Source organism: Anneissia japonica, unplaced genomic scaffold, assembly GCF_011630105.1.
Source record: "Anneissia japonica isolate Jap-2015-1 unplaced genomic scaffold, ASM1163010v1 scaffold93_len1081246_cov171, whole genome shotgun sequence".
NCBI classification, from domain to species: Eukaryota; Metazoa; Echinodermata; class Crinoidea; order Comatulida; family Comatulidae; genus Anneissia; species Anneissia japonica.
Window position 1 is genome coordinate 937,819 of NW_022726429.1, and position 13,157 is coordinate 950,975.

General features: G+C 37.4%; 2 protein-coding genes across 3 annotated transcripts in view; one reads left to right on the forward strand and one right to left on the reverse strand.

Annotated features, from left to right (window-relative positions):
• The window catches only part of LOC117113167 (cytochrome P450 20A1-like), a 15,167-nt gene extending 5,222 nt beyond the window's left edge, over positions 1-9,945 (reverse strand). The window contains exons 1-7 of one of the 2 annotated variants that reach the window (XM_033256440.1): positions 9,759-9,945; positions 4,969-5,018; positions 4,023-4,192; positions 3,293-3,438; positions 2,497-2,664; positions 1,903-1,981; positions 18-194 (exon numbers count right to left, since the gene is read on the reverse strand). In XM_033256440.1, the coding sequence (XP_033112331.1) occupies positions 18-194; positions 1,903-1,981; positions 2,497-2,664; positions 3,293-3,438; positions 4,023-4,192; positions 4,969-5,018; positions 9,759-9,833 (865 nt within the window). In that variant the 5' untranslated portion in view covers positions 9,834-9,945. Of the gene's footprint in view, positions 1-17; positions 195-1,902; positions 1,982-2,496; positions 2,665-3,292; positions 3,439-4,022; positions 4,193-4,968; positions 5,019-7,694; positions 7,892-9,758 lie in introns of those variants that run through there. The other variant, XM_033256439.1, reaches the window with a different exon arrangement.
• A 2,082-nt stretch (positions 9,946-12,027) lies between these two features.
• Positions 12,028-13,157, forward strand: part of LOC117113181 (uncharacterized protein C10orf67, mitochondrial-like) — a 30,845-nt gene continuing 29,715 nt past the window's right edge. The window contains exon 1 of the mRNA XM_033256460.1: positions 12,028-12,177. Within this exon, the coding sequence (XP_033112351.1) occupies positions 12,065-12,177 (113 nt within the window). The 5' untranslated portion in view covers positions 12,028-12,064. The remainder of the gene's footprint in view (positions 12,178-13,157) is intronic.

Below are 13,157 nucleotides of genomic sequence, written 5' to 3' on the forward strand. Positions count from 1 at the left end.
GAAGACATTAAACAAACCATTTCCAGAGGTGTGCAGACCACCGATGACATAGGTCAGTGCATCCGCAAGGAGTTGCTCTTCAGGAATGTCCGCCTGAATGAGGATGTCAAGGAAGACTTGCTTATCTTCCACAGGTGGGTTATTACGACGTTGTTTGATAATAGTTCGGATTGTGTCATGCATAAAGTCCCTGGCTTTAAAAAAAAACAAAAACAGAAAAAACATGTTACCAACTTTGAAAACTTGTTATTGTTACGCCACTGCTAATCCCAGAGGGAACTAAATCTGTACCTTTTGTATTTCATTCAATCATTCATTTCATCTTTATTTCAAAATTTCATATCCATAGAATAACAAAATAAACATGATGATCATAAAAACTAACAAGAAAAAGTACATAAACACAATTTGCTGCACCTACAATACATTGGGGAGCAGCTTAGCTTAGTAGGCTAATCTGGTGGTAGCCACTGTATGTCCACTGAACCATTGAGATTTCTAGGTCCCACGTTCAATTCCCATCGCTGCCTCTCCTTGTGTTTCAGCTGGAGGGCTGAAATACAAGTTACAATAGCGCACCGTCTTTCGGTCCATTGGTCCCATGTGCAATAATGGCCCAAGTGCACGTTACAGAATGCAGTACACTCTTCGGAAAAGAGTAGGGGATTGTCTCAGTGTACAGCCCAATCACCACCAGAAGGACCCCACTGGAAATAAGTCTTCTTCTAGACTTTCGTGGGCTATCCTTGGTGTTTACATCGAATAAATCCAATTCAATCTATGACTGCATTTTCAAAATTTACTTAATTAATAAAATAAGCAATAACAATTAGTGGGAAACCCCACTATCAACAGAAGAAAATGTGACTCCTGAAACATTCAACATAAGGTATAACAATTACACAAAACGACGTCATCAACTTAAACTACTTTGACAACACTGTCATATTCATTTGAACTATGGAACCCGGGATAGGCTCACTATACCTAAAGCCGAGTCTGCTGGGTAAGAACGTTACATCCTGAGTAGGTATCTCAAAATTTACCAATTTTCCTTTAAATAATGATACAGTTGCAGTGCTATTCTCTTTTAAATAACCTATATATTTATCAGAATTTTATATTTTGGATTTCTTGAGATGGCTTCTAAATGGAAGACAGGTGAAGAACTCAGAATGAAATGACACATAGAAAATCAGGCAAAAGGTGAAAATGTCACACTGAGCAAATTGTATTTGGGTTAAATTGACTTGATATATATTTGCATAGGGAACTTGTATAGTGTTAAACTTAATGCAGACAAATGAACAAATAGAAGCTAAAACATACACTGTATTTTAAATTCATGAAGCAAACATTATATAAGAAAATAAAATTCTTTCCAGCATATAATAGGTTTAGTAATGCAGAACAGATACTGGATTTTTTTTTCCATTTGCATCCAACAGTAGTAACTTGCCAATTACAGGATGGTATTAGAAGGCAAGCATGTTAACCACTAAGCTATACAACTCCACTCTCATTAAGAACAGGACTACAATTGAATCTATGTCGAATCCAAAAGGCCATTAAAATATTGTTCAACTTAGGTAAAATGCGACATACAGATTGTTAATTAATGGAAAACACAAAAAATTTGGCATGTAAAATCAGATTGACTTGGTAATTATTCAACATAGGCACAGTCAACTTAGGCAAATTTAAGTGTACTGTATATCTGTGCAATGTCTCACTTCTGCATGAGCATGAGTGGCTTGAGGTTTAAACATCTTGCTCAAAAGTAATTGCCCAACTTCAATAAATATTATTAATAACAATAAGTATTATCATAATATTTCTTGCTAGCAAAAATGACAAAATCATAAAGTTATACAAAAAAACAAGAAAATAAGGTGTGTTTACATTTGAGGAAATTCTTTTGACGGTCACTATCTGGAGCCGGTTCATCACCAGACATGCGGGATTCAAGATCATACCAACACTGTAACGAAAAAATTTACCAAGTTGTTATCTGTTTGCATTGTGCTTTGGGAATTTGAACTTTTTAGTAAAACAGAAGTAACTATGAAAAACTTACGTGGCTAGCACATATTGAATATATATTCTCTTGGTGTTGAAAGCTTGAACAATATTATCATGTTTTGATAATGTGGGAATAGGCATTTATATTTTAAGCCAAAATAATTTATCTGATTATCTGAAAAATCATGGTTTTTTGTTTGTTTGTGTGTTGTGTCTCTATGATGTATGCACTTTTTTGTTCGAGTTCTTAACTATTCAATTTCTAATAGGGCGCCCCACCCATAATGCACCTCCACTGGATTTACTCGCTCTTACAGGATTAACTGCCAGCTGATAACATAGTGTCTACGGGGGCAATGGAGAGAAAAAAGATCCTCTGAACAGTGATGGTGAACAAGATGATCGAGTAAACTTAAGACAACTCATGGGTGTCTTAATTTTGTTATTCATGTGTCCTTCTGTTGTTATACATACCAGATCATAATGCTTCCGGAACTCAAATGCTTTCTCGTCATCTTTAAAGTAATCACCAAAAGAGGTTTGAGTAATTCCTTTGAGAGCAAGTGCCATCATGTACTGGCAAACTGGGATGTGCTCTGTGTCTGGCAGACTTGATATCTTCTGGCATAACTCATCCACAACCTAGCAAATGGGGATAAATATGAATAAGAAATTTTCTGGATAAATGAATCGTTCCATTAAGCCCTGCCACTTGGATATTGTTGCTACAGTAAAGTACAAGACAACAGTGTAAAAACATACGCAAACATGTGCATTTGTGGGACAATTCATGTGTTTGTAGGACACAAGCATATTCCTGGTGTGTTCTGATTGGTCAGTTGTCAAGTTTCATTGACACTCCAGAATGGCCAATTCCTGCAGTACCTGCAGCACATGCAGTGCCTACAGCTGCGCATTTTTTTTAGGATTTAGGAACACACACATCAAAATAGCATTGCAGCACCCACTGCTACTTAAGGATCGGATTCAACAATATAGTCACAAAGCGCAAACATGGTGGTCTGGGTGGTTATGACACCAGGCTAGTTACCTGGAGATCATGGGTACGATTTCCACCCGAATCAGTATTTGGGAACATACTGAGTATTCACTACGATAAACATGTCAGGTATGGCAAAAAATTCACTCCTATGATATTTTACTGACACAAAACACATCGAAATAAGATGAATCTACTACCTATTATCAATTTAATTTGGTTTTAAACAAAACAACAGTTTAAAAATTGCAACAAGTGGTGAGTCCTTACATCATGGAAAACGCTGTAGAAATTACCCAGCATATTATGTCCAAAAGCGTTGTCTGTTAATTTGCGCCTTTTTCTGCCTTCATCCTTATTTTGATACTGAATACTATATTTTGTGATGAGAGGTTCAAAGAGCAGAAAAAGCTCAGCTAAAAAAAATCAAATGCAACATGTTTAATATTGAAAAATGTTTGATATAAATGTTTGCTATGTAAAATTACATTATACTCATTGAGTAATTACACAGATTTCATGGTATTCAAACCAGCACCGGAAAAATGAAAACTATTACTGAGGGCGTTGCGTCATTATGGATGCCCAGGTCAAAAAAGTGCGACGTCTAGTCCACAATGGCAGGGGATGTGAGATGGACCAGTACACAGGGGTACTCATTTTGAAAGAAGTATTGGGTTCTTTATAGTGCACATGAGCTAATTGTGTACACTAGGCCTATGCTTTATAGACCTTATCCGAGAAGACTTGTTCTACCGCCAGAACCATAGACGAGCGTGCCATTGAATCTAGCACCGACATTATGGCTGTAGGTTGCGGCACCCCTGCCTCAGCCGCTCAGCGGTTTGACTCAAAAACATTTGAAAGCCAGCAGTCCTAGCTAGGATAGTTCTAGTCTAGGCTCCAAAGAAAGGTCAGACTAGGACTAACCTAATTACTTGTGTATGCATGATCAAGAATTTGTTTTTAAACCTTTAATATTGTATCCAATTGTACTTACGTGGTCTATCAAATACTTTCATATGTGCTCTCCAAAGCTCTGGACTACCAAGACTAACAAACATCTGCTGTCCAAACCAGAATGAGACGATTGGTCCGTGTTCATTGTGAAGCTTCTTCAGATATTGGTGCAAGCTGCCAGCTGCACCGATGTCAGCCAAATTTCCATCTCTGAATGGAAAAAATGAAAATGATCATAAGTATATTGATGGTTTCTAGACATTCGTGAGACACACAGACATCAATCCAGTGAGCAGTAAGCAATTGGTATACCATGGTTTTATAGGCTAAAGGCAAAATTTCTTTAAAGCCCAATCAAGACTATCAAATTTTATTTGACAAAAACATGTGACATGCCTAAATATGGTCATGATGGCATCACATTATGACCATAGGTCAACATTCAACAGTTTTTTTTTGTCAAAAAAAAACAAAAAAAACTGAGGACACTAATCTTCCACATAACAATTGTAAAATTGTTATCTAATCTGTCTATAAAGCATCTTTACAGGTCTGCGATTTCAAAGTTGGGTCCTGTTGTTTTGGGCCTTTTTTAAGGTCTTTTTTTCATTTCATTTAATTAAAGAATTAATTCAACCAAACACGTTTCAAAACAAGAAAAATGAACAGAAATAAAATGACTTTGACAGATGGAGGGCCTATACTACCTCAGCCCCACTATGGTGGCACCTTAAGATGGCCGGAAATAGACTTTTTATCTGTATTTTTTTTATTTTGAAAAATTTAGTGGGGGAGGGGGGTCCCAGGGACGGCTTCCCCGACCCTGAATCCACTGATAAGCACATCCGATGCCATATATAGGCACATCATGACAACATATGGCCATGCAAGTGTTTGTTCTGAAAATCTGAGTGTGGACAGTTTTACATAGAATTTCAGTTCAAATTTAGATGCTGTTGATGGACCATATTATTACTTATACTAACTTTGGATGTGATGGGCTGGCTCCTGGTATCGTGGTGTATTTTGTAGATCCCTGAAAAAATGGAAATTGTAGGCAAGTATCGTTAATACACATTAACTACAAAAGAATGCAATAAATTATCCATCATTTTTTTTCATTTAATTAAGGAATTAAAATCAACCAACACATTTCAAAAACAAGAACAATGAACAGAAAGAAAATGATATACACAGACATTATTTCATAAAGTTAAATGTAAAAATTGTTTTTTTTGAGGCCCTAACAGGATTGATATAAGATAAAAGAGAATGTTCTCACTTCAGCACAGCACAGCTTAGTATGCTAAACCGTGCCACTATTTATGCGCAGGTGGGTAAAGTGCAGTTCGCAGGCCATGTGTCCAGACAGCACTTTTGTTGGGGCAAGCGACAACCCTATGTGGTTAGCCTGCCTAATATCTTTAGCTTTTTTTTTTTTACAGTCAAACACCCATCATCTATAAAAAGTAATATCAAAACTTTGCACTAAGCTATAAAATTAAACAGTGCATGAAGGTTTATGTCAAGACATTATAATAATTCTTTATTGTCCATTCATATAAACAGAAAAGAAATTTGAACTGGTATACTGTACAATTATAAACCAAAAATGATGTCATCAAAATTTGGATGATTGGGTGTTAAATGTTGTTTACATCGTAAAGTCCTGCTAATGCATTGAACAGAGTTGAAATTGGTGTCTATTAAATCATCCAAAATGTAATGAAGTTTGCGATACTTTTTATAACAATATATTTTGAATGATTCATAAATTCATGAGATTAAGGTTGATTTGATTTAAATTTCCATTCAGACTAAAAATATGAAGAATTTTGAAAGAGCTTCTAGGGGGCTTAGGCCTGTCGCTCGCAGGACTCGCCATCATCCAGCGCTGACTAAGGTGATCACTGTTGATTAGAGGTACTGTACATACTCAGCTTAAATACTGTCACCAAGTCATTTTGTTGCAATATGCTAACATATTCATGGCGGACCTTGAAGAGTGCTTCTGGCATCATATCCCACATCACCACTCATCTTTCTTTGCTTCATTGATGACATTTTCCTTATATGGACCAAGGGACTGCCTGAATTAGAGGAATTCTATCAGGCTTTTAACAATGCTCACCCCACCATAAAATTCACGATGGAGCAATCACAACACCAGCATAGCTTTCTTGATATCAAGGTCACGATTAACAATGGCCATATCTCCACATCCATCTACCACAAACTGACTCTGGGAAACCTCTGCATGCTTGCAGTTTCCACCCTCCTCATACAACTTGCTCCATCATCTACAGCCAAGCGCTTAGATACTCACAAATTTGTTCTGATAATATTGACCGATCCACTCAACTCAAAAGACTTCAACACAAATTCAAGCAACTTTGCTACAAACAACAAACCATCAATGAGCAGATCCAAAAGAGCTAAACAACAACCCAGACAGGAGCTCTTACAACATGCCAATATAGATAAGTCCGACAGAACACCATTGGTCACCACCTACAGTCCACACGTAAGACCTCTACAACATATCATCAATGACCTACAACCCATCATTCAAAATGACGAAACTCTCAACAAAATATTTACTGATAAACCCATTATTGCCTATCGCCAACCACCAAACCTAAAGTAATGACTCGTTTCTAGCACACTCAAACACAACAACACAGTTTATGGCACACAACCATGCAACCAACCAAGATGCAAACTCTGCTCTCATACTAACACAGATCCTACGATAATTAGATCTAATGGTAAAACTTTTAATATACGTGGATCATTCTCTCATATTCACAAGGGTTTATATCACTACTTGTATTACTCAATTTACTTCATATTTATTTACGATTTATCCCCAAACCATTATGCTGTTATGGTGCTTCACACTTTTAACACATCTCCATTGTTCCAGCTAGACCTTAGCTTCTATTGCTAACTATATGGATTTACTTCTTTGTTTCTGTATCCAATCAGATTTATTGTTTATCATATATATTTAGCTTAATTATCCAATCATATGAATTTGATGTACATGTTTATTGCTGTAACTTGTGAAACTCTTCACTCACCTGATGAAGCGATAGCTTATGAAATAGAATTCATAGTTAGTCAAAAAAGTGTTACCAACTCATTTGACTAATACGGCTATACTACTTTTTTGATGATAAATTATCTGCGAGTCAAGTTGGCAACTATCTAGGCCTATGTCCCCAGCCCTTTGCTCTGACCTAGCCGAAGCCCTAGACCCACTCTAGCCTAGCCTAGTGGCCTTGCGCTCTACTGCCTTCACTGATTTTACTTTCCTGTCAAAAAAAAGGATAATTTATTTTCTAAATTATATTAAGACTTGACCTAAGATGTAAGCAAATGATATTACTATTTCAGTTTAGTTAGCACACACTAGGCCTAGGTCCCAGGCCTAGGCTAGGCCCTAGTAGTAGTACTACTACTATAATAACTAACTAAACTCTTTTTAATCTAGGTTAGCTAGCTAGTAGTACTAACACTAGTAGAGACAGCGGAGACAGCTGGCTATATCCTGCATTTCAGGTCAATCGGACTCACTTTCAAATTCGGACCGATCGTCTGTCTGAATTCAGTGCTAGGCGGCCTTAGCCTACGCCTAAAGCTAGAGAGAGACGACCTACGCAGCGCCAGCTGGGATGCTGAGCCATCCCATACTTCAAAAGATACTTACAGGATAGAAATAGATAACGGCCAAAATCAAAGAAATGGTAAATGTCACAGCAAATATTACAAACGCTAGCATCATTGCTTTTCTTGTACAATGAGTGCGTTGCGCTGTAAGTTACAGTATCTTATTATTTGTTTCAGGATTTTCCCACGAAAATTATTTCATAACTTTCTGCAAACGCGTCCCTGGGAGTTGAGAGAGGGCGACATTTGACCTATGACTGATATCAGCGCAATATATTTTAACATCAGAGATAATTATTGAGCCTCGTAAATCACCATTTTCTAAAATTGTCATGGCACAAAATTATGAAATAAACCTAAATATTTTTAATTTACTATTATTTAGGTTTAAATCGGGTTTGTGTTCTGATGTATAGTACTTGTTATTTCCAAAACGGTTGAGCTGTTAGTGGCCATGCATTCATAAATCGACCTAAAAATAATAATTTAAAATAATTTCCAACTTAGTATTTTTGAAGAATAAAACGGTAAACGGACACCTAATAATATTTGGCTTTTTAGAGGGGTATTTATTCATTGCTGTGTTGATTTAAAATCAGTGGTGTATTCAAGGGTCCCTTCCCCCCACCCCCTCAACATTTTTTTTTTCTAAATTATAAAAGAAATGGAAAAAAGGGAAATTATATTAAAATTGAAGTCTAAGATTGCCATTTCCGGTCATTTAGAGATGCTATAATTATAAATTTTCTTACCTCAGCCCAAACATTGTGGGGCTGAGATGATCTTACCCTCCACCTGTGAAAATCCCTCCCGGCGCCGCCCGACACTTTGAATTCCCTGAACCGCCACTTTTGTGTTGTGTGTCACCACTTTTTAGTTTAGCTGCAGAGCTGCAGAGACCGAATATGCCCCTCTTAGAAGTTACGAATCCGATTATCATTAGTATTTATTACAACCCTATTCCTTTAGGAGTAGGGAGTAAAAAAAGCGCTTCTTAAGATGACTTTAGGGAATTCCCTTATCACAAGCGGCCCGGCAATTAATCTTGCACGGGGCCTTTCTGCACCATGCAACCAACCAAGATGCAAACTCTGCTCTCACATTAACACAGATCCTACGATAATTAGACCTAATGGTAAAACTTTTAATATACGTGGATCATTCATAATTCACAAGGGTTTATATCACTACTACTCAATTTACTTCATATTTATTTACGAGTTATCCACAAACCATTATGCTGTTACGGTGCTCCACACCTTTTAACACATATCCAATCATATGAATTTGATGTCCATGTTTATTGCTGTATTGAAGTCTAAGATTGTCATTTCCGGCCATTTAGAGGTGCTATAATTATAAATTTTCTTACCTCACCCAACCATGGTGGGGCTGAGATGATCTTACCCTCCACCTGTGAAAATCCCTACTACTAGTAGTATTAGTAGGCTACTACTATAATAACTAACTAAACTCTTTTTAATCTAGGCTAGCTAGTAGTAGTAAGAATAGTAGAGACATCTGGCTATATCCTGCATTTCAGGTCAATCGGACTCACTTTCAAATTCGGCCCGATCGTCTTATACCCCATTCAGACTAGCATCGCATTGCGATCAGTTGTAGCAATTGCGACACCCAGTCGCAACCAATCGCAAAGTAAAATCGTGTGTGAAAGCTCACCAATAGTAGTAGTCGATATGTAATCGATATCGCAATTGTTACCCGTTGCGATTGGGTGCTACAATCTTTATTACTCCCGATTACCATGGAATCTGATCGCAACGAATTCCACAGGCACTGTTTGGCTGAGGTCAGTCAACATAGGCCTAGCCACCTGAGTCCTAGTCCCAAGAATGTAAAGTTTGTTTTTGTTGGTCTGAATGCGTTCGTTGATTGCGATCGGGAGTAATCAGTTTTGGATTACCACCGATTACATCGCAACCGATCGCAACAGAGTGTAGTCTAAATAGGGTATTTGTTAGGGCCCGATCGTCTGTCTGAATTCAGTGCTAGGCTAGGCGGCCTTAGCCTACGCCTAGAGAGAGACGACCTACGCAGCACCAGCTGGGATGCTGAGCCATCCCATACTCCAAAAGATATTTACAGGATAGAAATAGATAACTGCCAAAATCAAAGAAATGGTAAATGTCACAGCAAATATTACAAACGCTAGCATCATTGCTTTTCTTGTACAATGAGTGCGTTGCGCTGTAAGTTACAGTATCTTTTTATTTGTTTCAGGATTTTCCCACGAAAATTATTTTGTAACTTTTTGCAAACGCGTCCCTGGAGTTGAGAGAGAGGGAGACATTTGACCTATGACTGATATCAGCGCAAATATATTTTGACATCAGAGATAATTATTTAGCCACGTAAATCACCATTTTCATGGCAAAATTTTCATGGCACAAAATTATGAAATCAACCTAAATATTTTAAAGTTACTTTTTGAGGTTTAAATCGGGTTTTGTGTTATGATATATAGTATTTGTTATTACCAAAACGGCTTTGAGCTGTTAGTGGCCCATTCATAAATCGACCTAAACATAATAATTAAAAATAATTTCCAACTTAATATTTTTGAAGAATAAAACGGTAAACGGACACCTAATAAAATATTCGGCTTTTTAGAGGGGTATTTATTCATTACTGTGTTGATTTAAAATCAGTGGTGTATTCAAGGGTGCCCAGCCGCCCCACCCCCCACCCCCTCAACATTTTTTTTCCTAAATTATAAAAGAAATGGAAAAAAGGGATTATGTTAAAATTGAAGTCTAAGATTGCCATTTCCGGCCATTTAGAGGTGCTATAATTATGAATTTTCTTACCTCAGCCCAACCATGGTGGGGCTGAGATGATCTTATCCTCCACCTGTGAAAATCCCTCCCCGCGGCCCGACATTTTGAATCCCTGAACCGCCGCTTTTGTGTGCCACCACTTTTTAGTTTAGCTGCAGAGCCAGAGACCGAATACAGTATGCCCCTCTTAGAAGTTACAAATCCGATTATCATTAGTATTTATTACTAGCCTAGGCCTTTAGGAGTAGGGAGTAAAAGAGGCATCCTCAAGGAGCTAGCAAATTCGAGGATTTTTTTTAAACAATTAACCAGGCCATTTAAGGCCATTTTCCAAGCCAAGTTCTGTCGAATTATTAATGACTGGAGCATTTTTATTATAATCACTATCACCAGTCAAGTTTTTTTGAAACTTCAAAAGTTGCGCGAGTACGGCCGGCAACCACGCGAGCAAAAGCATTGACACATGTTTTTGCTAATTTCATTGATTTGAATTGGCTCGTTTTGTTTGATACATATTATAATATTTTTATTAGTGATACATTATTTAAAATCAAGTATGCTTTTTTTTTTGGGTCAATCACGATACATAAACTTAGAATTCGAATCCCTGGTAAAAGGCACTGTTTAAAATACGCTAAAAACACCGGAGTGAAAAACATATGCAAAAGGACGGGATCTACAAACTCAAGGTCCAAACTAAGGAAAACATCCTGGATGAAAAGTAGGCCTATCTGCAAAAATACATCAAAAAGACACATTAACTATTTAAATAGGCCCTATGCTAATTTAATAAACTTAGGCCTATAATACTTGTGGTACACCACATAGATAGTTTTGAAAAATAAATGTCTCGACGTTTCGATTAAGTTACTTTAATCGTCTTCAAGAGAATAATCCTTATCTGCAGAAAATAAAAGGAAAATATTTATATGTTTGGGTAGTGAGGCTTGCTGCTGATTGGTGGAAAACTAAACAATTACTGAGACTATAGCGTGTGAAAAGGCTAATATTCTTGACATAATATTAATAATAATTTTGAGTGTTTCGCAGTGCACACCTTCCGAAAACACCAAAACAATTATTAAATTTAAATATAATTTTCTTTTTTTATCTATTTGAAAATATTTGAAAATTTAGGGCTTGCATGCTTGGTGGAAGTGCGCGAGGCCGTCTCATTTCTTTGGACCCCTGCATTAGGCCTAACAATGTCCTATATAAATTAGCAAAGAATTATTTAAAAAAAAAAAAATTAACTCTGGTATGGATTTAAAATTCCTAATATAATATGCAGTATTATTTTATTTTTATGGTCTTCCCATAAAATGGTTGAAAACAGGGGTGGCGCCAGCGGGGAGAGGGGGAGCCCCCCTAGTCGGGGAGAGGGAATCCCCCCCCCCCGTCGGGGAGAAAAAGCACAATTCGTAGGGGAGAAACATTTTTGCTTTCATACACAATATTTTTCTTCTGAATAATACTAAAATGAATGCTAAGCTTCTATTTTCTATGTGACCTTTTGGCAATCTGCATGTACGTTTCCACTGAAGGGAGAATTGGGAACATTTAGTTACTAAAATCCTGGCAACTTTAAACTTGTTGCTAATCAACAAATAAAATGGCTGGCCTGTCGGACGAAAGAGGTACATTTACAAATTCCGGTATGGGGGATGAACCGCCTGCTCCTTCATCAAGTGACGATGATGAAGATGAAGACGACGACGATGTGAGGTAAAAATAGGTTTTCTTTGTTAAGCAGAATCTAGTTTTCCATTGACCTGAGCCCATGCTAAGCCTAGGCCCTAGCTGGGTAGGCTAAGCCTAGTAGCCTAGCCGGCGCGTTCGCCTACCTTGCCTACCCTAGGCCTAGCCTAGCTAACCTAGGCTAGGCTTGTTTGATATGGCGAGTATAGCAGGCCCTAGCTAGCTAGTACTAGGCCTACTACTAGACCTAGCCCTAGGCATGGTTAGTAGGCTTCTTGATTTTAGTATAGTAAAATGTTATACTTATTACTACGGTTGACTTAAATTAAGGCCACGGGAATGAAAGTTGTAGGTTTGCGTCCACCACCCGCATGCCTAAAAAGCTACCACACGAAAATTTTCATTATTTTGAAAAGTTCATTATTTTGAAAAAAAATATACTTCGTTTTAAAAAACGGACTTTCTAAGTCGTAAACAGACAGAAAAACGATTTATTCATCAGTGATCACTCGTCGCGAACACCGAGCGAAGGCAGGCCTGGTCACATCGCACCATGATCGCCGATCACTGCTGAGGTCATTTACGGTCAAATCGATCTTTCAGACCAATAGGAAATCTCGTATGTTTAAAGAGGTCTTAAATGTAGAAAAGGATCTGTTTTATAGGCTAGTGTACATTTATGACTGTAAGCATTGTTTCTTGGGAATAAATGTAAAATTACCAATGCCGCGGCTTGTGGACAGCATTTATAAAAAAAAATAATGAATAATGAAAAATGAAAAAATGCCTCATGTGTTTTCAAAATTTTTCGGACGCAAACCTACAACTTTCATTTTCGTGGCCTAAGATGTATATAATAGCATATCTCACCTAAATTGCCACTGGCTCATAGTCCAGGTGAAAGTTTCTTCAGTAGATACGGTTTGTAGAATTCAGGTTATGTCATCAGTGCTATCGTCAAATCTCAAGTGACACTTCACCCTTCAGTCTCTGGTTGGGACGGTGAC